This window comes from Enoplosus armatus, chromosome 4, assembly GCF_043641665.1.
Source record: "Enoplosus armatus isolate fEnoArm2 chromosome 4, fEnoArm2.hap1, whole genome shotgun sequence".
In the NCBI taxonomy this organism is placed as follows: domain Eukaryota; kingdom Metazoa; phylum Chordata; class Actinopteri; order Centrarchiformes; family Enoplosidae; genus Enoplosus; species Enoplosus armatus.
In genome coordinates, this window is record NC_092183.1 from 13190225 (window position 1) to 13217829 (window position 27605).

Consider the following 27605-nt stretch of genomic DNA (forward strand, 5'->3'; position numbering starts at 1 on the left):
CTTTGTCCTCCTGCAAGAATACAAGTGTTGAAAATGCAAAGTTTCTCATGGATCCAGGATATGATTCAAATGTTCATTCTTTCACTCACAGTTGGCCTTCCTGACCCCTAGTGGCCGTTGGGAGACACGACAGGGTCAGAGGAAGCACTGTAGCCGGATCCCTCGCCCCCCCACCCCCGTGGGTTATGGTTACAATGGTTACACCTTGTAACACATGTCTAAGGTATATAAACTTGCCAAGAAAGCTACTTGCAGCTGGATACCATGTTACCAGTTTAAACATGCTTATCGAAGACAGGCCCATGTCTCCTACTTTTTTTCTTTGATTAAAGCCCACCCAGCACCCTACCAGTCTTAGCTGTCAGTATGTATCAGCCATCTCTGAGGGGTGAGGACAGCACAGTGTGCTTGTCGTGGTTGTGAACTTCCCATTTTATCCCTTTCTATTTGCAACACGTGCCACGCCCTCCCCAGCCGGCTGGATAAAGTTCAGCAAGTGTCCTCCTGCTACAGACCAACCGCAGCACCTTGTCAAAGAGCTTTCTAGTCCCACAATAGATCTCTGGACTTTTCCCTTTAATCGAGGGTTCCTTTTTCTTAGCCGCGGAATATTTAAACTATTACAAACCTCCTTATCTTTCCTCATCCGGCCTTGAGAGGAGGAGGAAGAAGGCAGGCATCACTTTTGAAGATGCTCGGCGCCCTTTTCCCTCTGAATTTGTGAAGTGAGAGAGGAGCGAGTGACTTAACTTAGTGCGGACGTCTCCAAACGCCTTCAGCATTTTCTCGTCGACAGCAGAGGGCTCATCGGGGAGCGAGCCGGTCGGTTTGAGTGATGGCTGGATGCTGCGTGTCGGCGGAGGACAGAGAGAACCAGAGGATCAACGAGGAGATTGAGAAGCAGCTGCGGAGGGACAAGAAGGACTCTCGGAGGGAGCTGAAGCTGCTGCTGTTGGGTGAGCATCTCTGAGCCTGCAGGGTGACTGAGTTTAAACAGCCTCCTCACACATTCATATTGGCCGCCACCCCAGAGGAGTGAGTGGCACTCTGGGGGAAATCATACACTGTGAAAATATGGTCTTAATGGGATGAAACGCCCCATCATCATCTTTTCTGTGCCTTTCCGGCCAAAATGCCATACAAATAATCTTCCAAAGCTCTTAAAAAGTGTTCCTCTGATGGAATAATTCCTACTTTGTGTATATGCCTGGTGGTAATAACTTTCACTTCACCGCTTCCTGACCACACCTGGGCATGCAGGTATCATGGCAGCAGCCTGTCCACCAAACTGTGTTTTAATTATGATAGATTTTATAATGTAGGTATAAACAGACACTATATTTGTTTGATAGGTCGGATAGATGAGAATGTGCGTCAAGGATTCAAGTCATGAATAGTTTGAGAAGGTATATGTTTCATATATAAGTCTACCCTTCTTATCTCGTCATTCCTCGTGCTGCTCTCCGGATGTGCTGCAGTGCGCACTGGCTTTCCCCGAACATCCAGGGTGTGAGCAGCCGCGCGCCAGAGTCCCATTGATTTTACGCACTATGGAGAGTTTTCAACCTTGATTCATTTGTCTGCTGGACTCATTTAGTTCCCAGCTGTTACAGACTTACTGAAAGCACATGCAGAGACAGATTTCACGGTTTTAAGATGATAGTGAATTTTGACGTTAGGCTCGTTTCCAGTCTAAATGTGTATGGAAACCGAAACTCTCTGCTGACAGCACATTCATGTCCAGTTAAATCCTGCCAGAGAGCTGCACGTTGGAGGATTTCTCTGTTCGCTCCATGGTGGACTGGATGCACTTGGGATAAACTCCGTAAAAGTAAAGGGAGAAAGAAAGAAGAAAGAAATAGTGAGGGGAAGATAGGAATGAGATGGTGTCAATTATCATCAGCTGCTTCGTGGTTGTGGTGTTTAAACATTGTGGCATTATGTCTTTAATGGAGATGTTGATCATTTGGAGCTTCTTATGCTCATAGAAACATTAGGTTTTCACTTGTCACAGTGAAGGAGGAGCGTGCACAACGTACTTCCTGGTTTGAGTTTCCTGACTTGCTCAAGGACACTTCAGCAGGTCTGAGGCCGGCTGCGAAAAGAGCTTGAGGCACTACGATACTGGGTTCTGTGTAGCTTTGGGGAGATTTGACAGCTCTAATGAATGTGGAAACAGGGTGTTACACCCAAAGAGCATCCATGACTATCAGTGCTCTGGACACAACCCATTTTACTGCAGCTGTGTGGGAGCAGGTGTCAGGGGTGTGTTTGAAAGCCAGAACTAGCTGCTGCGGGCGCACCTCATGCAAATGGCATGCAAATCCAGTATATGAGCAGTACGTTTGCCTCCATTGCTGTCTTAGAAACTTTTGAAACCATTTTTGTCATTGAAACCACATTATTTTACAGAACTTTAAATGATGTGATATCATGGTTAGCAATAATACTGTCCAAATGACACAGTATGTGTTGTGTCTCTCTGTATTGTACCCTTCAGATTTTCCAGGTAACTCAAAGTATTATCGGCAATTAGATGACATAAGTAATCTGTATATCTGGGAAGTACTTTAGCAATAACATGTCTTTACCTGATCAGAGTGACTCTCAGTGGGTTGCATTAGGATGGTCACAGTCAGGTCCCCAGAGAGGACGAGTGGGAGTGAAGCACAATGAAAGATCAACACGAACACATTCTGCCTCTTGTGTCCATTCATTGTCCGGACTTGAAAAGCTGTAGGACAATGCACACATGTCAACGCGGCTCTGTACAGTGCAGTATACAAGTATCGGTCATTTCATTCAGCTGCAATTTCACCGCAAGTACCAGGCGTCATTGAGAAAAACATGAATTAAAGAACAAACAGCAAAGAAAGCAGGAATCATGCATTTTTATGGACCATCAATCATGCAGACATGTACATTTCAATAGATGTAGTATCAGTATTAAATATTAACAAAGTAAAACTAATGCCAGCAAACACACAGAGAAGAGAACGGATAACAATAACGTTCTTGTTCATGAAGAGGAAAACAGAATGAGTCACTTAAGTTTACAACCCCTCTAGTTTAGTGTTGTTATTATGCAGCTGCTTTCATGTTTTGCAGTGTTTATTGTGACTCAAAAGTAATATACTGAAACATAGTTTATTTATTTTTGGTAGAACGTAAATGTCCATGCCGAACGAGTACACTGACAAAATGTGTGCATGTAAATGGTATATATTTGTGTGATGGCTGCCATACAGTTCATACTGTAGTCATAGTGACTTGTTCTTTTGTGCCTTACATTTTCATACAAAGCCTCACCTGCCATTATAGTTTCAGTTGCAAAAATAAAAAAGAGGGCACAACAGAGTGTGACGCATGATAGTTCTGATATTAACACCACATTCATGGAGGGAAAAAAAAATAAAATACAAAATGAATGTACTCATATTCAATACTTTATGGTCCATATCAGAAAAGTGTAGTTTTAGCTAACAGAGCTGAAGTCAATTAATTAGTAGATTAACAGAACATGACAGAATTGATTGTCAGTCATTTTTATTAATTTATCAGGTAAAAAACAGTAGCAAGTTACAGCTTAACAAATGCAAAGAGTTGCTTACAACTGTAAAATGAGCACTTAGTTTGTACACATAACTGGTTGAGTTGATTGATCAATTATTATTCATCAAATTATGGAATAATCAATAATGATATTAACATACAGAGGATTTTTAGAGTCCATGTGGATCCAATCTGTTTGGATACTAATGAACAGCGAAGATCTGCTCCAAAAGAAATAATGATCCGAACTCATTATCTGGACTCTGAGCAACATGAATAACGTATGTCGTCTGATCAGTGTCTCCATGTGATGAATGTGTCGCAGCACTGCGAGAATGGAAAGTTCACTCTGCCTCCAACAGGACTGTGATTTGTTAAAGGTCAAGGTTACTTTTATTGTTTCCTGTAAGAAAAAAAAAACGTTGGATTAAAGGAATTGAACATTCAAGACAGACATGTCCCATTAAAAAAGTAAATAATCTCACATGAATCCGACCAGAGACTCATAAACCAGGATCCACACAGTGATAAAAGAGTGAGGCCTCTGAGCTCATTAAAGGCCGACTCTCTCTCTGAACAAGTAGAACACAGCAGACGTGCAGGATCATGATTTGCCTCCATCTCAGAGTTGACCTGCCGTCTTGCCCAAACCCCCCTCATCTCCAAGAAACTTGACTTGTAAACAAGGTGCAGTCAAATGCAGACGATTTGTCTAAGCTTTGTTTGCTAAAATGTAAAGACTCAAGGTCTTATGATGTGATGCAAAACAGCCAGGAAAGCAGAAAACGGCTGGCAGCGCTCATCACAGAGCTTTAACACACTCTGCTGAGAGAAGCAGGGATACAGATGCAGGTGTGTACTCACACACACACACACATACACTCGCTCAGGCATGGAACAAGCAACCACACGGCATCTCCCAATATTCAGGTCTGTTAACAAACACACATTTGTTAAACAAATAGATTCAGCATCATGTGGTCAGTGGGAAGCCAGTATGTGTCCAAACGCAGACCAGTATATGGCCAAACACACACACACACACACTGATATGAACCTGTACCTGTCCTGAGTGAAAAATGCACTACTTTTGTTAAATGCAATCTCGGTGGGTGATAAAATGCTTCTTCAAAACATAAACATATCCTTCCTCTTTATCGGTAAAACACGGACAAACTGACCACTGACAGATGAGTGTCTTAATTTAGCTTTTTAGCCTTCTATATTTCTTTCACTAGCTAGATTGCAGATTAAGATTATTCATATAAATCAATAACATGTTATAAAATACGATCTATTGTACTACTCAACAGCATAGTATATGAATTAGCTCCATCTGACCTGCACTGAAGTGATGCTCACACATTAACATTTCAGTAATAATACGCTAATAATATAATGCTAATACTTAAGTAGTTTCACTTGAGCTAAACTTTGAATGCTGGACTTCTACTAGTATTTTTAAATTGTAACCATAATCATATATGATAGCCTGTTATCTGGCTGCACAATCATGGCAGTCAAAAAATATAAAGCTGTCAGCATGATCCTCTTTCAAAACCAAAAACATGAGAGCTAAAACAATCAAAATTCTGCACTGACCAACGCTGCTGAACAGTAACACGATTACTTACAATCAACAGTCAAAATATAACATTGATCAGTAACCCCACAACCTTCACCCGTCATTAAAGTATATAAAAATATAAGATAAAGTTAACCCTTGCTGTGTCCAACAGGTACCGGAGAGAGTGGAAAAAGTACCTTCATCAAACAAATGAGGATTATCCATGGAGGAGGATACACAGATGAGGACAAGAGGAGCTACGCCAAACTGGTCTTCCAGAATATCTACACCTCCATGCAGGCCATGATCCGAGCCATGGAGGCACTCAGTATATCTTTCTCTGATCCCCAGAACCAGGTACAAACCGAGTCTGATCCTTTTGACTCTGGAGTCCAGGTTAATTTTAAGCTTTCATTTTTGTCTTTGTTTAGCGCCTTTTAAACTGCCCTCACCCCACATGCATGGCATGGCAAATTTAATATTATATGGGCGGCTATAAAAATGAACAGATCTTTAGTGAATATTATCATAGGTTGTAAAAAATATTGTTTCACTATTTATACACATAAATACAGAGGAAATTTGTAGGGAATAAAGCTGTAATACAGTCTATTTACACGTAAAGTGATTTTATCCCAACTCATTTTTTTACCTTTTTCATTGAAAGTCTATGTATGCCATTTGAAAATCCCTTAGATTATTAATAATTCACAGTTTTAAACATTTCTATAAGTACATCTTTTATGGTATACAGACATAAAGATACTGTGTGAAAGCACCACATCAGCAAGTTCGACTGGTTCTCTCAGCTTGTCTCTACATGATATATAAATAAAGTTACTATAAATAAATCTGTAAACTTAACATTCCCTTTGCATTAAAGCTCCTGTGATCAATATTCTTTTACATCATCATTGAATTAAAATTACTTATGGCATGCTTTGGATCAACAGGCATGGTTTCTTGCAGATCATTAGAAACAAATCATTTGATAGGTTCCTGGACAGAGACAGAAATAGATTTCCATAGCTTTTATATTTGTTTTTACTATATTCTCATAACACAATAAAATATCAGGATATGTTATTGAATGTAATTTCTATAAAACAGGGGTGAATGCATGTTGTTCAAGGAAAGTGTCTTATTTAAAGATAAAATAACAAAGTTGTTTCCTGCTCTTTTTCCTCTCCTTGATCTGTTTCCTCAAAGTAAGAGAAGTAGGGGACATGCGGGATGGACCGCTCTCTAATTGTCTCCGTGTCCGTCTGTGTGTCCATAGAGCCACGCAAACTCAGTCCTGGAGGTGGAAGTGGACAAGGTGGAGGTGTTCGATCAAAGCCTTGCGGTGGCCGTCAGCAGTCTGTGGAACGATGCAGGAATACAGGAGTGCTACGACCGACGCAGGGAATACCAGCTGTCCGACTCCACCAAATAGTGAGCATTAGACATGCAAGTTATATAATAATATGCACACTGAGATTGTACTGTATTCAGCTCTGCCGAATAGTTACCACAGATATCACAGAGGGTAGACTAAATAACTGCAAGGCATTGCCTCGCCACCACAGAATAAGGGCTAAAAATATCAACAGTCAGTTCAACACCTGGCACAGTCTCAATGAATTTACCTCAGTATCGTTTCCTGTAACATTGGGGATTTTAGCAATCTGCGGGGATTTTACCTTCCACTATTAAAAACATACATACCTGGTGGGTATTTTTTATGCAAATTCCTAGATTTACAATATTCAAATCTGTTTACTTGTAGCCCAAAACAAATATGTAAGGAAAGGAAAGTACTTACTTAAGTGATGATGCACAGATAACTGCATGAGTCAGTGTTTCCATTATATTTACTCTTCTTCTGCTTATTTTCTCCTCCTTTTTTCAGCTATCTCACCGACTTGGATCGAATTTCACAACCCTCCTATCTGCCTGACCTGCAGGATATCCTCAGAGTCCGAGTGCCAACCACAGGTATCATTGAATACCCCTTTGACATGGAGAATGTCATCTTCAGGTGAGATACAACATACCAATATATAGCTTAAGTATGTTGCATTGGATCTGACCATACAATAGCATGGGGGACTTTTGACGTTGAACTACTTTTCTGTTGTCTGCCTTTGTGGCAGGATGGTGGATGTGGGGGGTCAGAGGTCAGAGAGGAGGAAGTGGATCCACTGCTTTGAGAACGTCACCTCCATCATCTTCCTGGTGGCGCTCAGCGAGTACGACCAGGTCCTGGCTGAGTGCGACAACGAGGTGAGAATTCTGTTCCCTTATAATGTGTCTTCCTCGTTGCCTCTTTTCATGCTGTAATTTTATTTCAGAACCGTATGGAGGAGAGCAAGGCCTTGTTCAAAACCATCATAACCTATCCCTGGTTCCAGCGCTCCTCTGTCATACTGTTCCTCAACAAGACCGACATCCTCCAGGAGAAGATCCTGTACTCTCATGTAGCCACCTACTTCCCTGAATTCACAGGTTAGTCAGCTAGTTTGAATCATCATCTCATATAGTAATTTGGAGGTAGGTCCAGTAGGTCTTAACTCGTACGATTAGTTGTGCAACACAAGTTTATCGCAATATCACGCCTAGTTAAAACTAATGCGGTCTAATATAGCAGTCCTGCATACTGACAGGCATTTCTATTATTTTGTTCACCCCGTTTCTATAACAGCAACATCAGGATTGTTGTTTTATACTGCATTAGTTTTAGCTAGCTGTACCTAATAAACTGGCAACTGTGAAGTAGAAAATGTACAAAACACTTTAAAATGTGTATTCAAAGATCAGCCAGCCTCCAACACACTGGGGAAAAACATTTTTGAACTTTGAATTTGGTCTCTTATATTTGTAAATCTTTCAAAGAACAGGCTTGACTAATATTCTATCTTAAACATATAATACAAATCATTTCAATGTTGAATTTACCGAAAACATATTGAAACAATGACACACCTGAATTGCAGGTCCTCAGCAGGATCCTACAGCAGCTCAAGAATTCATCCTGAAAATGTACCAAGAACAAAACCCGGACAAGGACAAGACGCTGTACGCTCACTTCACCTGCGCCACAGACACAGAAAACATCCGCTTCGTCTTCGTGGCCGTCAAAGACACCATCCTCAGACACAACCTGAAGGAGTTCAATCTGGTGTAAAGAGGAGCAGGAGAGGAGTCAAAGAGACCAAAGATAGGAGAATTTCATAAAACAAAACATAACAGTGCTTTTTCTTGGCTGTCTCAACAGAGAACAGCGAGATTTGACATAGTTCCTCCCTGTTTACAAAACCACTGAAAAGATTCTGTTTCGGTTTAACATATTTTGAGTCCATAAAAATCCAGCCAGAGAGACAAACCAAACTACTGTTTCTGTAGGTTGCTGCTGAAATGCGATTTTTGTGTTTTGTGTACTTTGTAGTTTCCATTCCCGCCTTTATCCTTTATAGAGCTGTACTGTAAGATACATTGCAGTAGAAGTGAGGTTGTGAAAATGAGTGTTAGGTTATATCATTGACATATTGTGTGGGCTACTTATTTTATTACTTCTTAAAATACAGACTTCCCCTTAGTCCTGAGTTTTGTGATGTGATATTTAAATGTGTATAATTTGTCTTTTATAAGACAGTTGGCTCACCTGTGTCTGCTTTTGCCTGCAAGTGCCTTATTTACTCAGGACAGTCAGCGCAGCCGCTGAGCTTGTTTTAGATGTAAATAGTCCAAGTTGTGCTTTGAAAAACGCTACTCAACTGTCTCTTCTCAGGAGAAATGGAAATTACATTTATGGTAGTTTTCAATAAACAATTATAGTTAATTAATGAACAGTGCAGTTTGTGTGCTTGGGATTTTCTGGGTACAAGAAATAAAGGAAAAGAACACTGGCATTTGAAACACATATTTTATTTTTTTGAAAACAGCGGGGAGAAAAACTTAAGCCACTGCAGTGAGCGTTTTGCTCCCCAAAAACATAAATGACAAACATTACTGGCAACAGACATATTTAGTCGTATTAAACTGCGATGCACCCCAAACCAACAGCAAACCTTTAAAATATACGTCAGAGTAAACAGCAGCTGATAATAATTAGCATTCATTTCTTTTAAATATACTTTCTCTGCATAATTCATCAACATCGTTGGCATTGCATATGTGTGGTATAAAAACATAAAAATCACAAAATTACAATCTGTAACGCCATAATACAGACTATTGTATGGGGATGGATATATACAGATAGGACACTATATTAGATCAATATACAGCAGACGGATACATGTGAGTACAGTATAAAAATAGCATGCGTCTCTAAATTACACACTGAACAGTCTGCATCTCAGCAGAAATGTATAAAAAAAGAGGAAAAGTAGTGAGAGAGTAAAAGAAAACAGGAGGTTTGAAAGACAGTACATTTTGAATTAAATGTGTTATAAAGCCATACTCAAAATTTAATTAGTTTCCCTTTTATATAATCCAGTGAAATAAACTGTGTACAATATTAAATGTGCTACAACAATTATGGTTAATTTGGCATCAATGTTATTATAGCTGTTAGCTGTTTTCTACCATGTCTCTCTTACTAGTTCTTCTACAGCAAAACACAGCTTGAAATATATTTAAAAAAGAAAAAAAGAATTAAATTAGAGACTTAATGTGTGTTTTGAGTATGGCAAACTAAAGGCCTAGCTAACCAAGGAGACAATGATAAGATGTATTTGTAAACTCAAGACTTAGCATTAGTTTCCATAAAAGACTTAATTAAAAATCAGTTATATGTGTGTAAAAGGGTGAGTGCAGTCAGAGCGAAGAGAGTGAAACAAGGTTTGGTTCAAGGCATTCTGAGCCTCTGTGGTAAATGAACGTCCATTTATATCACTGCTGTAGGCATGCACACGTTCAAACTCAGTCTTTCACCCCCGACACACACTAACAGTCAACATACAGCATTGTTGTGTGTTTTCACCACTACTCACACATGGAGGTAAACAGAAGTAGCATGCAGTAAAGAACAAAGGCACTGACACACACAGACTGTGTGTGTGTTTTCTTTTTTTCTTCCTCTATTGGATAAGTCAGAAGTCAGTATTTGGGCAAACTCTCTCTCGCATCCTCCAATTTGGCAAGAACCCACTGAAAACAAATAAGAGCCAAAGTTAGGACTAGTTTTAGTACAATCATTTACTGTGACTGCAGGTTGGAGACATAACGATAACACAAGGAAACATGAGCTTCAGAAAAACAAGTGTGCTCATTTCAATTATAAATATAGACAGCAGATAGAAGTCAGGCATTTCTTATTTCTACAAATTAACAATAAAAATGTATATATAAAACGTATAAATAGCAGCATCTTGTAGTCCAAATTGTCAACTTACTTTGGCTATCTCAGGGGTTTTGAAGTTTATGATCTTCCCAAACTCCTTGGCATGAAAGACGGACTTTACTCTCTCCTGCAGTACACAAGACAAGGCATTCAGTGCAATAATCTGCTAAATAATTGTTGATTTCGGATTTCAATTGTAAGAGTTAGCTTTTGTACCTTGGCCTCAATGCGAAGTCGGCGGTTCTCTACAATCATTGGATCCTTGGTGAACTCTTCAAACAGATACTGCCATTCACATGTCAGCTGGCCAAATGTGCCTTTGGTCACAAAAAAGATTCCCCTGGAAAAGAAACCACATAAGAAAAGTTAAAAAAACAACAACAAATCTTTCTTATCTCTGAGGAAACAATACTGTTCAGAGAGGTTAAATGCACACAGTTCATTACTGGTGTGGATACTGTAGCTTACTGATTTGAGCAGTAAGCTTTGCATCTGATTAAAAACATACAGTAAAGATGATCTGGGATGTAATGATTTCAAATATTCACCGGTGTCTGTTAACATGATAGGAAAACAAGATGTAATGCTCATCTCCAACACAACTCTATCTGGAATATGGGAAAGCAGAAAGGCTGTTTTCTTACTCAATCAGATGCCAAACACACTCACCTCTTGGTGATCATGAGGAAGTCAGACTCATTGACCTTGGCATGAGCAAAGTATCTGTACTTGGCAAAACGTCCGTTCTCAATTTTCTGAAGGAGAGAAAGAAAGTGAGTGAATATTTAAACAAACAGCGAGACTAAAAAACAACTCAGTCTCTGGATTAAACTAAAGTATGAATGTCAAGACGTCTACATTCCATAACAATTTATATACAAGTGAGTTCAAACACGTTTCAAACAACGGCCTACTGTAAATAAGCATAAGCTTCCATGGTCCACTGCGAACAGAATGAATGAATATCTGCACAAAGCTTTACTCTAATGAAACTGGAGAATGTTGTGGGGTGGTGAGGAAAAGATGGGATGACACAAAGACGATGGCAGGTAGAAGTTTAAAATGTGAAGATTTTATTGAGGACAAGAGGGCAGTGAATAGTGGCAGTGAATGAACAACAACATTATTAAAGAAAATAGACACTTATTAGACATAGATTCTCTATGATTATGAGGATTTTCTTTGACAATTAATGAATATCTAAACAATGAGAAGAGAGGTTTATTTTGGGGCTTGTGAGAAAATGATGAAGAAAAAGAAAAAGAAGAAGTGATGGAGTTAAATAATGAAAGACAAAGACACATCTAGCTGAAAATATAAAACACACAACACACACATTTCTCAAATTATTCAAATGCCTTTCTTTGGTTTTTCTTTGGTTGGTTTAAATCTTCTAAAAGAGAACTTCTAACTGACAGACAGACTACAGACAGAGCACCAACGTTACACTACAGCTGTCACTTCTAGCTTCTAGCTGTTTCCCCATCACCCTCATCCTCTGAGCCAGCTCTACGCCATTCACTGTAGGCCAACCTCCTCTGTGGACATGACAAGAGAGAAGAGTCAAGGTCAGAGCAGAGACAACTAAAAGAACTGGTTTCTACCCAGAGAGCTACCGTACTGTCTGGATCAACCGAGGTGTGTGGAGTGAGCTCAGAGATGGTTTGTTTTTTAAGTCAAGTAAAACAAATATAATAAATAAATGTTTATTTTCATCTCATATGACTATATCAGCCAGTGATCGTTCTTTTATTTTCCTCAAAGTTACTACAACTTCAAATCTCTAAACGCACTGCTAGCTGTTATACATATATAGGTTTTTAGGTTTTACATGACATTTGCAAACAATAAGCAAATATGATATATCTGATCTGGAATTACTCCATGTAACAAACTATACCAAAGTGTTACAAGCTCGTGGAAACACTCCAATGCATTGTAAAAATGTAAATGCCTGTAAAAGGGATGAAGCCCAACACCCTAATCTTTGAATTATCTTATGTGAAGAGCACCGGTGGAACTAAAGATGTCTTTTATTCTGTTGTAAATTTTATTTTTGCTTCTGTCCATCTGCTTTGCTCTCAAGAGTTTCCCGCCCAAATATTAAGTCAATTAAATTCAGCCTATTTAACCAACTACAACAGAAGCAGAAAACACACGCATGAAATGTGGCGCCCACTGTGATTTGTACTTCTATTATTCTTGTGATTAGTCCTAATTTAGCACAAGGAGAATAATCTAACAAAAGTCACTAATGCATCAATATACACATGAACCTCGCCTAGGTCTAAAGCTGGTGATATAGACGGGTGACACATTAAAAGGAAAAACCTGAATGAGAGGTCACTGAATGGTTTCATGAGAATGAAAATGATGCAGTCACCAGATCTCAACCTGAACTGAACACCTGGGACGATTTTGGTTCTCCACCACCATCGTTAAAACACCACATGAGGGAATATCTTTTGGAAGAATGGTGTTCATCCCTCCAGTAGATTTCAGAGATTTACAAAGAAGCACTGAAGCTGTTCAGGACGCTCACTGTGGCCCAACACCTCACTTTAATTTGTCACCCGTCTGTAACTTGTAAGGGAAATCCTACACGTTATCTTTACTATCTAAATACTATCATTTAAATAGTGTAGCTCTGACCTGAGACTCGTAAGCGCAAACTTCAACCCACTCCATCCAGCCCGACTGCTGGATAATGTCAGCACAAAAAAAAGGGACTCACAGTTGAAAGCTCAGAACTGAAACACTTGGAAGCTACACTAAAATCTACAACTTTGAGAAACCCATGCTACTGACACAACGGCTCTGAGCCACATTCAGGTTAATGTGCTCATCAACAACATGTTTAGCCAAATGGCTGCTAGGATTAGTTCAGCTAAATCCTCGAGGACAACACTTGCATCCAGGTGGAGCATAATTTACCAAACAAAATCAATGGAACACATCACAACGAACTAAACCAATCATATTAATATGGAGGAGAAAAAAAGTGAGCTAGGCACACTGCACATAAGCTCTGCAGTAGTAAAATACACAACATTTTTTCACCAAGAGGTGAATAAATCACTGAGAATTGAGCTGAATTGCTTTCTAATGATCTATAAAAAGGAAAGGCCAATACGATTGCTAAAATAAGTAAAGCGTTTAAAGATAATTAAAGCAAAGTAAACTGAGGGGAGGATGGTTTAAAAATGGTTTTCCTGTAAGAAATTAATGTCTGTGTGCATGTACGCTGGCATACAAATGAACACACAACCTCACTAGCAAACCTGGGCAAATTGTTTAGACTACATGACGGATGCATCTGTAAAGTCAAAAAAAGGACAATATTCAACTGCATTAAAGTAAATGTTGAATAGAGTGTTCCTTATCTCAGTTAAATGAAGAATATTAACCAACTGTTATTTGCCCAGATCTGACTATGGAGAGTTGATGATGAAGAGATTTTTGTCCTACCTGGAGCATCTGACTGCCGATGCCCTCCCTCTGCTTATATGGTCGTATCACACCGTCCTCATGGATGAAGCGAGGAGGGCGCAGAGATTCGATATCTTGTGAAGTCTCTGCTGCCCTAAAAACATCAGACATGTAAAAGCACTTCGAGACACACTTTAATTGTTACCTTATAACTGCTCGCACACACAAAACAGGGGTATACTCTGCATAAACACAAACACACAGTGTGGCTGTGGCAAACATTCACATGTACATGTTTTTTGTTGGTGCACACTGCCACAAATAATTCTCTTCTTACTTATACTATGCATTTAATATATTATACAATGTTTTTGTATGTTCTTTTGGTGTTAAACATTAATTGTATGTTCTAAAACTGTAGAGGCCAGACATTGATTGTGCATACACTTTCAAACACATACACCACCTATCTGTATATATACTGGTGTTGTAAACACACTGTAGCTCATCCATGGGAATACATTCACACAGAAATGAACATACCTCTTGATCCCTTGGAAAGTACTGCTGGCCATGTCAATAATGCCTCCTGTAGGTCTGGCTACTGCACCAACAAGACCTTTCCCAACACCTTTAAAAAAGCCTGCTGCACCCTCCTTCTGGGCTCCTGCAAAATAACACATCATCACAAAGTTGGACACACAATTATACAGTATATAGTATTATATTATTTTAATGTGCTAAATGTTATCACTAAAATCTGTAAAAAGGTCAAATTCAACAAACCTTTAATAGGTTTGGTAACAATCCCTGTGATCCCACTGACAAAACCCTGAAAAGAAAAAACAACATTATTACCAAGGAGCAGCAATTCATTTATTATGGCAGAATTCCTGGTGGCAGACCCTCTTTTAGCCCTGGTGCAAATTTGCATTATTATTCTCATTAAATGATTGACTGATTTAATCGAAGTGTGAGTACGTACAGACACTAATCCCTTTCCACCCCTGGTCAGCCCCTCTCTCAGGCCACTGGGTTGTTTGTTCATAGTCTCTCGCCTCTTCTGCTGGTATTCCTCGTCCATCGTTATGGCAGCAACACCCTTTGCCATGGCCCCTGTGATCCTGGAGGCCGCACCTGCGATACCGCCTGAAAGGCAGACATGAGTGTTTACAGTTACAACATTCTTTAATATGTCTATTTATTCTTTAAGTCTTTTGTGGGAGAAACTTTAATTTATAAAAGCGCATTTAATTACAGTTAAAGCTAAAATAAAACCCAACAAAAGGAAGAATAAAGTGTTTATGTATCTTTTCTCCTAAAGGGGTAAGATACCTCTTTACAGATATAATTTCTATATGAGCCCCGTGCTTACCGACAGCTCCTCCCACCAGAGCCTTCACCCCAAGAGCCATTCCTTCAACAAACTCCTCAGGCCCCTGGATTGCTCCCTGGAAAACCACATATAACAGTTAAACATAAGGAAGACATGAACATATTTTCCCACATTACACATCTTAAATATTCAATGGGGTTTAATTACTAATATTTGTTCACAATCTCTGGAGTTGAATATATTCAAATATTGTGTATCATGTAAATGTTGACCCTAAATAATGAGCACTAAACTGCTACAACATTGATACGTTATTTTAGCACTCATCAGTACTCATACAACATTCCTACCTGATAAGGCTCATAGAAGAAGGCCTCCACTCCCTCAGACAGTCCTCTGATCAGTCCAAAAGGATTTCCGAGTACATCCAGGCCCAGCACCAGGACATACATCTGTTTAATAGCCTGAAAGATGCATACATAGAAACTGGTAAGCTGACCCATAGCCAGCCTCTCGTCGTCATTCAGCACAATGTTGTTTATACTTAATGCCTTGAGGGGTACATAAATGAATGACACATGAAAAATACTCCACTAGCCACGTCTGCAGTTGCTCAGTTACTATGGCTTTGTCGTGTGAACATGTGTGTTACCTGCTTGGAATAATGTCTGATGACCTCCCATTGTAGCTGCTGGGTGGTACAAAACTGGAAGGTCAACTCAAAGAAGGCCAGCCTGAAATAAATTACATAATCAGTCAAGTAGCAACAAATCACACAACAATAAATACTGTGCTGCTGTGTGTGGATTTATGTGTTTATTTATGTGTCTATTTAGTCCTTCACATGCGTCCGTACTTGAAGACAACGTCCTGCACATCAGTGAGTGTGGCGCCGATGCTCTTCAGCAGCAGGTTGAGGGACTGGACAGGAATGAGTTCTGTATCTCTCTTCTCCTTCAGGCCGTCCTCTCCTCCCGTGCTCAGAGAGAAACTCAGGTGCAGCTGCAAAAACAAAAACGTGGCTAAGCATGGCTGTTTCTGGTCGTCAACTCACAACAGAAATGTGCGATGTAGCCGTGTGAATAGATTTTAGTTTTACTTTCTTTTTTAAATCACTTGGTGTTGGTGTTGTTGCAAAGATGAAGACAATTAAGACATTTGCTGCTTAATATTTGTTAATAATTTCATAATTATAGCATTACAATACATACACACAAACTGTACAAACCTTGATGGGGGAAATGTGGAAGTACTCATAGAGGCTGATAGGAGAGGTGTCAGCAGCAGAGACGTGGTTTAGTTCTGTCTTTATGTACTCTATGTCCTTCTCAAACAGTTCCACCTAGAGGAATGAGACAAGCACAAATACACAGCAATGTGAATTTAAAAAGTTACAGAAACGTAAAGAGGGATCTAAGTGACTCTTTAAGTCGATAAAGATGGTATTAATGTATCAATACATATATAGTCATACACTTCAGTGCAACACATACATACATATACATTGTTATTGTATATATTTTTTTTAACCTCATTTCACTTAAATACTGTAAATGTGTATATTTTTTATTTTCTATTTCTTATTTTTATATTTTGTACATACTTTTAGTTCTAAATTATGCTACTTTTCTACTCTTGAATGGGAGCACCGGTACTGTACAATTTCCCCCCGGGGATCAATAAAGTATTTCTGATTCTGATTCTGATTCTGATCACAGGCTCTGAACAAAACACAGGGTATGCTAAATGTGTAGTATCTGACCTCCTGATCTGAGCTCATGATGCTGGCATTCTCAGGTGTGAACATGTCCAGGATGGCATACAGGAAACCCAGGTCGAGCTTCAGATCCATCTCTTGAATCAACACCTTGAAGTACCTGATGTACACAGAGAATCCCCCATCACCATCAATAAGCAGATGGAAAACAGAGCAAAAATACAGCATGTGGGAGAAACTAGAAGAAGTGACAGTAAAGTGAGAGAAGAATCCAAGGAAAACAATTACTTGATGCGAGAGATATCAGAGTGCCCTGCTGCTCTGGTAACAATGCTGATATCAGTTAGAGGTTTGGGTTCTGTAAGAAAAAGAAAAATCATATTACAGACTGAAACATTGCATATAAGCAGCACATAATGCAAAATTAAACAGGACATACAAGGTGGATTAACAGACCTGAGTCCATGGTGATAGATTTTGGCAGTTTTACAGGGTAAAAAACGTAAGGGAAGATGGCTCCTGGCAGCTGATTCTGGATCTGTAGGAGGAAAGGATGTATACTTAAAGCTAGTGAATATAAAAAAGCAACTAAGGACTCAAGATGCATTAATGAACACATGCTGAAGAAGGTTGTACTACTGTAATGGATATATTGCATCTTAGAGGAACTGAAGATTCATTTTTGCCTCTAAAAGGAAGATTATTTGTTTATTTTTGACTTCTTTTCACCTGAATGCGGTGGATTTGGACACGGTAGGCTCTCTGTCGTGGTGAGACACTGTACTCCACCTTCACCCCAGGCAGGAAGTGCCTCCTCAGAGGAGCATCACACGGCTGCAGCATCCGCATATCCATGCCATTGGGAGTAAAGGACACCTGGAAGACAATCATACCACACAACTAAACAAATAGGCCTGCAACTAATTATTATTTTCATTATCTATTAACCACCTGAAGCTTTCATTTGTACCATTTTCTGATTTTATCGGTCACTTGTCACTAGTTCAGATCAGGAAAGCTGAATATACAGTGTTTAGTCTCTAACCTGGTAGCTGTTTTCCAGGTCGACGATGGCGTTGTCCACGGGTCCAGATTCAATGTACTCTTTGAAGCTGTTCTCCAGCATCTCGGCTTCTTTGGTGCTCATTGTCTTCCACCGACTCTTCTTCTTAGGCTTTATTTCCCACACCACATCAGAGCTATGACAAGAAACGGGAAAAAAAGAGAGTGTAAAATCATGATGTGGTATATAGCTGCTGGATTAACCAGGAGTCACCAGACATCATGCAAATACATCTTACTGCAGTGTTACGTTTGCAAGATCACATGATTTACAGGTGAAACGTTCTGTTGTTAATATGTTATTCCACAGTAACAAACATTTATCACAGCAGCACCCTCTTCTGATATAAGTGGATCTTCAATATATCTGACCTTGAGTGAATGTTATGAATTCTAATTTTGTTACACCTGCATATTGTATGTTTTGCCTGGGCACAAGAGAGACAACACATTCAGCGGCAAAATAACTGCATCTAGGTTGTAAAAGGACAAAGGATCATCCAGCAAGTTTATATGGAACAAAACACAAAAAAGATCATTGATGTGTCTATGATTTCAATCAAAACTTGTTTGTTTAAAAATGTAATTTCACTTGAGCCTGTAAGTTCTGAGGCTGGATGTTTTCAGTCATGACAACACACACAATAGCACAACATCACTCTATGCATCTATGCAATAAGACATACACATTTTGATATGTTGAATTGGCAGTGAGCCATGGTCGTAACATGAACACGTGCCCTGGGCTTAGGTTTTGTGCTTATTATTGTATGTACGCCTGTGTATGTTGTTGGTTATCTACCTTGTGATCCCAATAAAGGAGACCTCCTGGCTGCTGCTGTTGTTGATCAGAGACACGCCCATGTTCTGTAGCGACAAGATGATTTCCTGTTCAGCCAGCTGCGCCTTCTCGCTCTCACAGAGCAGCTTGTAGATACGTAGCTCCTCAGTGAACAGCACAACGCGCTGGAGGCCTTTGGATCAACAATAAACCCAAACCATACTGATTTAACACTTTATTTATCCCCACAGGAAAATTCTTGTTATCCCTTTCCCCCTTCAGAGAGATCGGAGGTCAGGATCAGTTACAGAACTGTGTCCCTAAACCTGATAGGAATTCATTATTTAATTCATCAAGGATGAACAGGAGCTTAGGCCTGAATCCTGTGATCAATACGCCACCTCATTGTCTATTTGTTTTTTAAACTGTTCTAGCAACTGTGTTCTTAGTACATGGCAACGTTCATGCCCTGACAATAAACTGGCAATTGTTGAAGATCATTTAAAGTGAATATAAGACTGTGTGAGGCAAAATCACAGAATGCATTCAAGCGGTCTTCATGTCAAGCTCCTTGTACTTTACCTTCATAAAAGGAGATCACAAACAGTTTTCCCTCATTGTTCATGTCCTCGCGCAGGTCCTAAAGATGCAAGAGCAGACATGAAGTTTAAACAAACATCACAGCATCTCATCTAACAATGGTGTCCACATCTAAAATACACCAAAGGTTAAACTGTGTTGACATAAATATTATATGCAAAAGACTATTATTCAATCTTATAAGAGGCAGAAAAATGTAAGTACACATTGTCACACAACATATATGGTTGGGCATTTAGTCTATAATACTGGTCTCACCTAAAAATATGTAAAACTACACTTTACTCTTTATTTGGTACAGATAAGATGCAACACAGTGAATTAAATCAGTAATGATAAATATTAGCACAGAGCCATTCAGGTAGATATTAGGACTGTATTTACTACATGAGCTTTTTACTATCACAGGCTTTAGTTAAAACACAGAGTTCTTTGTTTGTTTACTTTAGGGCTTGATTCATGAAGAGCACCTATGTAAATATGTGAATGTGATTTCTACAAGGTCTCTGTGTAAGGTAACAAATTTTGATTTAATATTGCTTTAATGCAGAAATCTGATTCTTGCTATTAGCTGGAAAGGCAAATTCAGGAGCACCTTTACTTTTGACAAGGTGAGAAGTTCAGGTGTCTGTTGAGTAAACTAATAAATTGATAAATACTGTGTTATTCCTCAACCTCAAACATTATCGTGTCTCAGGTACAGTGCAGTGCAGTACCTCCTCACTCTTCAGCTTCCCGCTGTAAGTACCACACTTCCAGCAAAGCTCTCTGGACCCCGTGGGTTCAGTCCAGGTGTAGTGCACAGCTTTCCCAGCCTGCAGCTCTTCCTTCTCCGCCTCCTTCTGAGAGCTGCACACACATGAAACCCACCCAGACACACACATGCAATATGTATTAGTAACATTTCTTATAACTACTAAAAATCAAATAATATAGTGAAATAATATTCCACTGTTTTGAGATGACAGGAAGCAAATAATGACAGACGGCGGTACAGAGTAACAGTAAAACAGAGGACAATATAACGGAGCCCAGCCACCAAGAATCTACTGCCATGACAACCATCCAATCCAAAGTACCTGTCTGACAGAATACACAAACAATTTACATGAACAGACAGAAATATGACAGCATTTGACAGCCAAACACCGAAAGGTCCCTTATACCTCTCCTGGACGAGACAAAGCAGACACAAGAGAATGAAATAAGCCATGATCTACAGATGGAGATGAAAAACAAGAGAATACGAGTCGACGCAACAGAACTACTGGAAGAAGCAGGAGGTTTGATTCCACTGGCAGAATCCCATCCAGTCAGCAGCATTCAAAACTAGTATTTCTACAAGTAAAGATGATTTAACACTTTAACACACAAGAGATCAAAAGAACATAGTAATAAATGAGTAAATGGGTTTAGATGTCTAACCTGCTCCTTTTACTCCACCCCAATCGTCCTGATACATTTTAGATCAGTGTAAATCAGCAGATCAATGAAAAAAGATAGGTGGCTAATACATTAGGTCCTTTATAAATAAATAATTTAGGAAATAGTGTGACAAACTGGATGTCATAGTTTTAATGTTTGAAATGTACAGTATAAAATATTTACAAGAAATCTAAAAAGTACAATGACTACAACACAGTAATGCCATGTGATATAGTTTCTGATAAGGCCTACACAGTATTTATTTCTCATTGGTAAGCATGAGGAGCAGATTACACAGACAAACCAGAATCAGAGCTGATGCAGTCGTCTTCTACTTATCTTTACCGGCACTCTTGATCTGATCACACTCTGCACTCAAGTGCGCCGTCACACTGAAGTTACTGTGACATGAGCCTTTTAATGTTACACCAATTCATATTTACGTGATGCACCATTTGATTTTTGCAAATGTTTTCATGCTATACTTATTTCTTACACCTGATGTCATCCTCGGCTCCCTCCCTCATTTTGCATAAACTAGCCATTAAACTAGCTCTCTGAGGCTGATGTGTTGCCCATACAATATCCTTAGTAACTGTTCATTTTCTGTTTTGTATTTTAATCTTTTCACTTTTACTCTTGTGGACTTTATGTATATGTTCACTAGATACATTATTGCGCTGTACTTCCTATGGGGGGGATTAATGTTCCTAAGGAGAATCTAACCAAACTGACAGTTAAGTTAATTTGTGAAACCACGTTTCAGGTTATTGTACTCTTTTTACTGTAATTTTTACAACACCGTAGGTTTTGGTGACCTTACAGCATGTAATTTTGTTTTTTGTTGTCCAATACCTCAGAGGCTAACAGCTGTCTTCAACCTTTATTGGAAGTGTGTTTAGCCTGCACCTACACACTCAGTGAGGGCTGAAGACTACGATCCCACATTGATGTAAATTGTTGTAACTCTCTACATTTTCATGTATAGATCATATAAAAATCTGGCAACTCAACTTCTTGGTTTTCTTTTCTCAACATGTATAAATCATTTGGCACCTACAGTAAGAGCAACAGCAATATACAACTCAGTGCAGCACTTTCAGATTCCTTTTGTACCTTTACTCTTATTCTCCCCTCCCATTCTTAATTCTCGAGTTCAGAGTGTGTCAGAAGAGTTTCCCCTTTTTATTTTTTTCTACCTGTCCTCCTCCTCTGAGAAGGAGAGGTCGAGCAGCTCGTCAGCCACCCACGTGGTTTCTGTCCGGGCGCTGCATGACCCACAACACACAAACATAAATTGCTATCAGCAAAAACAAACACCGTTAGTTATCATTAACATTTTAAGGCTCCTGCAATAAGAGAAAAGAGTATTGTCATTCGACAAATATGCAATGTACATATCAATGGAATGCAAATGGGAATGCTGTGCGTGAAGAAATCTTACTTTGTTGATAAAATTAAAACTTTCTGTTTACAAAGTGAAAAGCTGAGATAGAAAAAAACAGAAAACCTAGAATGAAAATAAAATAAGAAGCTGAATGAATAAGCATGGCACCACTGGCAAAACATCCTACTTTGATTTTTGAGAGACTTGTACATGTCTTCATATTAAGGCGAGTGTGGCACATCCACAACATTATTCAAATGACACTTGGATCACTTTGAAAGCACATTCACAGACCACACTTTAACCAAAGAAGCACTGCAATATTATGAAAAACAGCAGAAGGAAATGTTTTCAATTAAAACTTTAACAGAACTGAAGATAACCAATCTGGATAACCAATACCAGTTAGTTAGTCCTTCCTCTCTCCTGTGTCTCAATATGTTAACCAAACTTTAATGTTCCCTTTTTGTGGTAGTTTAACAACCCAGATCTCTGTGTTACCTGTCTGACATGATGAACAATGGTGACATGCTTCACCCCCATCATGTTTAATACCTAACTTCTATCCTGCATTGTTTTAAATGGTCTATTTGTTTCCTTCTAACTGTGCTTCAGTTCCCTCACCTCTGATGGAACTGCAGCATCTGGTCTTTTGTGTGGTTGATCATGAGGAAAGGGGCCGCGCCATCGTGGTACTCAGAGAATCTGATCGTGGCCGAGTGCTCTGACAGGTTCACATCTACAATGATCCCACCCACCTGCAGAAAAGATGTTTTACAGTAACATTTTATTTGGACTAGACATACCTCAACATCAGCTACCAGAGATGTAAACAAGGTCTTTATCCAATACATGTTGCATTAAATTACTTAACATGAAGGGACAACACTTATCTTTGTGTGTGTGTGTGTGTGTGTGTATGTGTGTGTGTGTGTGTGTGTGTGTGTGTCTACTTACGGAGTTGTCCAGATGCAGCAATAGGCAGTTTTCTGGTCGTGTGAAGTCAATAGTCCGAGGAGGCAATAAACAACCGTCTACTTTGATCTTTAGCCGCTTGGTGTCGTTCTCAGGCCAGAAGGGAATGGCTGACTAAATGTGGAGTAAAACAAAACCTTCAATAACACTGTACAGTAAGGACGTCATCTGAAAATGTTACACAGCAAATAAGTCAGTATTTGAAAAACCCAACCCCCAAATGGTTAGAGAGGATGTTATTTTCCAACCAAAGGACTTATATTGCTAATTCTGGCAAATCTTGGCAGCATAAAAATCAGATTCTACTTTAATCACATTTAAATAATTTCAGAATTTTAAAGCCGTGAATACCCAATATCCTCAAAATCCTGTACATCATCTATCTACTGTACATCTATAATCAGTGACATATCTTCCTGATGCAGACAAGTCCAAAAGAATTGAAATGTTTAATTAATAATACATGATATAATTGAACTTGACATTAGAGAGAGTCAAAACTATATGACTAATAACTATATGTCCAACTGTCGGGTAAATCTACTGCATGGTATTTATTTGTTGCTGCCGTGATAATGAATGTATACAGAATTTAAGTAGAGTATAATTCACTGGTTGTAAAAACAGCAGCATTCGACAAATCCATGTGCAAGGGAAAACAGATGCAAACAATAATGTCTGGCTCTGACCTGTTCTGGCTGAGCCTCGGTCCAGTTTTCCTGCCCCTCTTCACATATGAAGACGCTGTGCTTGGTTCTGTTGACCAGCATGTAAAACGGCACGAAGCTCACGATGCGGGTCAGACTGAAACTGCTCGCATCGATCTTCACACCAACCTGAGATCCGACAGATGTCACACAAATACACGAATGACGATTATATACTTTCTCAATAACAAAACCTGCCTCACTTACATATAAAAATCATTAAAAATTCCATCCAATACATCTGTCTCCTTAAATAAAGCGTATGTGACAGTAAGTTTAAATGAATTTTGAATATCTGCCTCTGTGGCAAAATCTTACCAGGTAATCTTTGTATCTGCCTTTACATTTGACATCTCCATGGCTACCAACTGTGTCCAGGGAGAAATCATCAGAGAGTTCACTGTCTGAGATCATGAGACGGACCTGAGAGGTGAAAAGAATGACAATCACACTAAGAAATGACAGCAAGGTTATGGATATGGATCTTTGGAAATGCCTATCGAATTCTGTGCAAACCTCAATGTTTCAGAGGACAAGCAAAGAAACAATGACTTCAAATTGGCCTCAAAGCTACAGTATCACACAAAGGGTTGTTCCTGACTAAACTATTAGTTTAATAATAGTGATTCAATTCAAATTCAAAACTTCACCAATAAAAAGGCAATAAATACATAAATAAAATGTTTTTAGTAAGCGACTAATTAACCATGAGAGCAAAACATGCACTTAAAGCTGTATAATACAAGTAATTGCAGATTAATGGTCCTTACATAAAAACTGAGATATTTCAAATAGAAAGAATGCTAGTGCCCTAATACATGCGAGAAAAAATATGAAACTCTTGTCTTTCAATTAACTTTAAAACCCTCTTACCTTATTGTTCTTCAGGAAGTAACGGGGCTTGAAGGAGAAGAGCAGCGGCATGTCATAGTCCAGGGGGTGTTTACGGTGGATATCATCAGCCTTGTACTGCAGCAACCTGCCTGTCTTGTTCACCATCCAATATGGTGAGTGGATAGCAACCACTGTTTGTCCCTGGTCATATTTAACATGCACTGCTATATCCAACTCAGCCCTCTTCCTCTCCAACCCTTCACCATCGTCTTCATCAACCTCTCTTAGAGACTGGAACACGGTGAAGGTGATCTCTTCCTGGTCACTCTGGAGACTGTATGACAGGATAATTTGTTTATTTGGATGAGAAATGTTATTGCAGAAGGCAAGTTATTTTATATTTGCCCTTTATATAATGAAGACAGTGATTAATATATATATCTCTTCCTGTGTTGTAGGCTTACAAACATATCATCTGGGCACTATAAACTACATCTGTCCTATAAACAGAATGATAAAGTCAAACCTGTACTCAGAAGACCAGTCCTGAGCCAAGTAGTCCAGTAGGCAGAGATCGAGACTCGATTGGTTGATGACTGCATTGTGAAGCTGGGCAGAGTGGCCTGGGTTCAGAGTGGCCTCAGGGGCAGAGACTCCACTGTTCTGTTGAGCAGAAGGCAGACTTCAGAGATTCACTCTGGAGTATCAGAGTTTAGCAAATTCATTGGCTTGCCAAAAAAGCACAGCATTAATTCTGACAAATTCTGTAAAAAAAAAAGTTTAAAAAAAAGTAATTCCCTCATTTAATTTTAGAGCTTGTAATACACGATGGTATGCTGACAAATCTATGAGTAATACTGTACTTATATTAATCATATGTAATCATGTTTCACCCTTTGTATTACAAGGACCATGACGGTGAATTTGCACATCTTACCTTCAAGGTGTTTACACATTATTACTGACCATTTCCCAAAGCATAGCATACTTTACATACATTTTTAGATGTTTCTAGGCAGCAACGCAGCTGGAAGCAGAGACTGTTTTTTAGAATTTCCTTGTTTGTGCATTCATTGATGCTTAAACATCCATGATCTGACAGATATCTAATAAAAAGCAATGCATTCACAAGCTGTGGTGTTCCAAATATAATCTAGAAGATAAACAATTAGCTAACATGGCAGCTGTGAAATTAATTTGGTTATTTCTCGAGTAGTGATTACCAGGCACATCCTACCTTTAGCTTGTAGGAGATGGGATAAGGCAGCAGGTTGCGTAGCAGGATGGAAGGCCACAGGTGAAGCACAAAGGGCACATCAAAGTTCTCCCCAACACCTCCAGTGTGTTTGAATGTCACAGCATCTTTTACTGGCACAATGTTCACCATCAGCACACCACCCTGATCTCCACGGCGACGGCAGGTCTGCTGGAGGCGTGTCTCGGGCTGCTGGTTGCTGACATCTTCGTAACTGAAGCCCTCTGAGCACTCAAACTGCTCATCCTGATTGTCAGCGTCATCCTCTGTTATAGGCTGAAGGCTCAGCTCAGACCTGAGGGAGGCAGCAGAGAGTAGGGACAGAGAGTGTGATTAAGAGAGACAGAGAGAAAGGGAGACTGTATGAAGATGTGAGTGTAGATGTGCAGGCTTGTTTATGTGTGTGCCCTCACCTATATGAGTCCAGAGGTACACAGAACTCCTCAGTAGGGAGAGCTGTACCCAGACATGTTGATCCTTCAAAAACTTTGAATGGGATTGAGAAATGATTGATGATCTGCATAAAAGGAGAGAAAAAATAATTAAAACTTGATTTCTTGTATTTCCATTTGATCTGTAATGACTGATTGTTGTAATCTGGAAGGAACCGCATGTCTTGATATAAAGTAATAGCAGCCTTTTATCAGAACTGCCTGGCTAACTGACATTAATATATATTTAATTTGCTTAAAGGATGAAGTTAGCAAGAGATCCAGTAGGGGATTTATATATCTTGAAGGGAGAGCCATAACCATAAAATATTTTTACAGATCAGATATACATATGTGTAAAAATTAGTAAACATGTATAAGATAATCAGTGAAGTACCTGGAAAGGAGACCGGATCTTGATGTACTTGCTGCCCTCCACAGAGTAAATCTGACAGACCAGGAAACGAGTGACTCCTGAGTCTTTGTGCATTACACTGTACATTCCCCTGCCGACCTTGATCAGGGGGATCACACTGGCTGAGGTGTGGCCCATCGGAGCTGGAGAGGGCAGAGGAAACGAGAGCAATTTGAAAGTAATATTTTTTGACCTATGATTGACTTGCATGTGCAGATACAGTATAAATGTGTATACAGGTTAACTTACTAGGCTGTATGTAGTAGTCCTTTCCACTCAAGGAGATCATGGCTGAGAACTGGTCGGAGTCTGTTGTGGTTGAATAGTCCATCCCGAGGGTTTCCCCATCCTGTAGCTTCACAGTGTTGTTGGTGCTCTGCTGGCCGATGGGGCTAAACATCTCACTGTGGTGGACGGACACTGGCAGACCCAGGCGGTTTTTCACTACAAACGGAGCTTCATCCTTCTGGAAGCTGTCAGCTGTCTGTTTGGTAGCCTCTGCAAATGCCTGGGGAAAGGCAAGAACATGAACATTATAGATGACCACCCATCCTTAGACTTCCTGTTAAAATGATTACAGCCCTACTCTTACCGTGCCCAGGTTACTCAGCATGGCCAGTCCACATTTGGAGAGGGTGATGTTGAGCTGGTCTTTACTGCTGATGACGATGACCGTCTTATAGTCTGGGACATTGTAATCCACTTCATCTGACAAACCTGTGTACTTCACTGGCTTCTTCTTCATCTGGTTATAGGATAGTAAAAAGTTAGAAACACTGTGTTTGTGTGTGTGCATGTGTAAGTTT

The 27605-nt window shown here is 39.5% G+C and overlaps 2 protein-coding genes across 2 annotated transcripts in view; one reads left to right on the forward strand and one right to left on the reverse strand.

Moving 5' to 3' along the window:
* Positions 1-835: 835 nt before the first annotated feature.
* Positions 836-8305, forward strand: LOC139284363 (guanine nucleotide-binding protein subunit alpha-14-like). Its single transcript, XM_070904614.1, has 7 exons — positions 836-956; positions 5292-5476; positions 6399-6553; positions 7011-7139; positions 7255-7384; positions 7453-7606; positions 8095-8305. Exons 1-7 carry the CDS (start codon positions 836-838, stop codon positions 8283-8285), a joined length of 1065 nt encoding a protein of 354 aa, XP_070760715.1. The 3' UTR covers positions 8286-8305.
* A 699-nt stretch (positions 8306-9004) lies between these two features.
* vps13a (vacuolar protein sorting 13 homolog A) overlaps positions 9005-27605 on the reverse strand; it is a 36320-nt gene continuing 17719 nt past the window's right edge. The window contains exons 44-76 of the mRNA XM_070904794.1: positions 27392-27544; positions 27049-27307; positions 26782-26942; positions 26367-26470; positions 25936-26248; positions 25225-25361; positions 24738-25032; positions 24183-24287; positions 23847-23993; positions 23140-23271; positions 22807-22940; positions 21995-22063; positions 20087-20219; positions 19353-19410; positions 18792-18963; positions 17973-18126; positions 17657-17803; positions 17384-17465; positions 17216-17285; positions 16973-17087; positions 16439-16552; positions 16067-16212; positions 15863-15944; positions 15561-15674; positions 15250-15325; positions 14860-15023; positions 14661-14706; positions 14418-14541; positions 13914-14028; positions 11115-11200; positions 10662-10785; positions 10498-10572; positions 9005-10252 (exon numbers count right to left, since the gene is read on the reverse strand). Of these exons, the coding sequence (XP_070760895.1) occupies positions 10202-10252; positions 10498-10572; positions 10662-10785; positions 11115-11200; positions 13914-14028; positions 14418-14541; positions 14661-14706; positions 14860-15023; positions 15250-15325; positions 15561-15674; positions 15863-15944; positions 16067-16212; positions 16439-16552; positions 16973-17087; positions 17216-17285; positions 17384-17465; positions 17657-17803; positions 17973-18126; positions 18792-18963; positions 19353-19410; positions 20087-20219; positions 21995-22063; positions 22807-22940; positions 23140-23271; positions 23847-23993; positions 24183-24287; positions 24738-25032; positions 25225-25361; positions 25936-26248; positions 26367-26470; positions 26782-26942; positions 27049-27307; positions 27392-27544 (4257 nt within the window). The 3' untranslated portion in view covers positions 9005-10201. The remainder of the gene's footprint in view (positions 10253-10497; positions 10573-10661; positions 10786-11114; positions 11201-13913; positions 14029-14417; positions 14542-14660; positions 14707-14859; positions 15024-15249; positions 15326-15560; positions 15675-15862; positions 15945-16066; positions 16213-16438; positions 16553-16972; positions 17088-17215; positions 17286-17383; positions 17466-17656; positions 17804-17972; positions 18127-18791; positions 18964-19352; positions 19411-20086; positions 20220-21994; positions 22064-22806; positions 22941-23139; positions 23272-23846; positions 23994-24182; positions 24288-24737; positions 25033-25224; positions 25362-25935; positions 26249-26366; positions 26471-26781; positions 26943-27048; positions 27308-27391; positions 27545-27605) is intronic.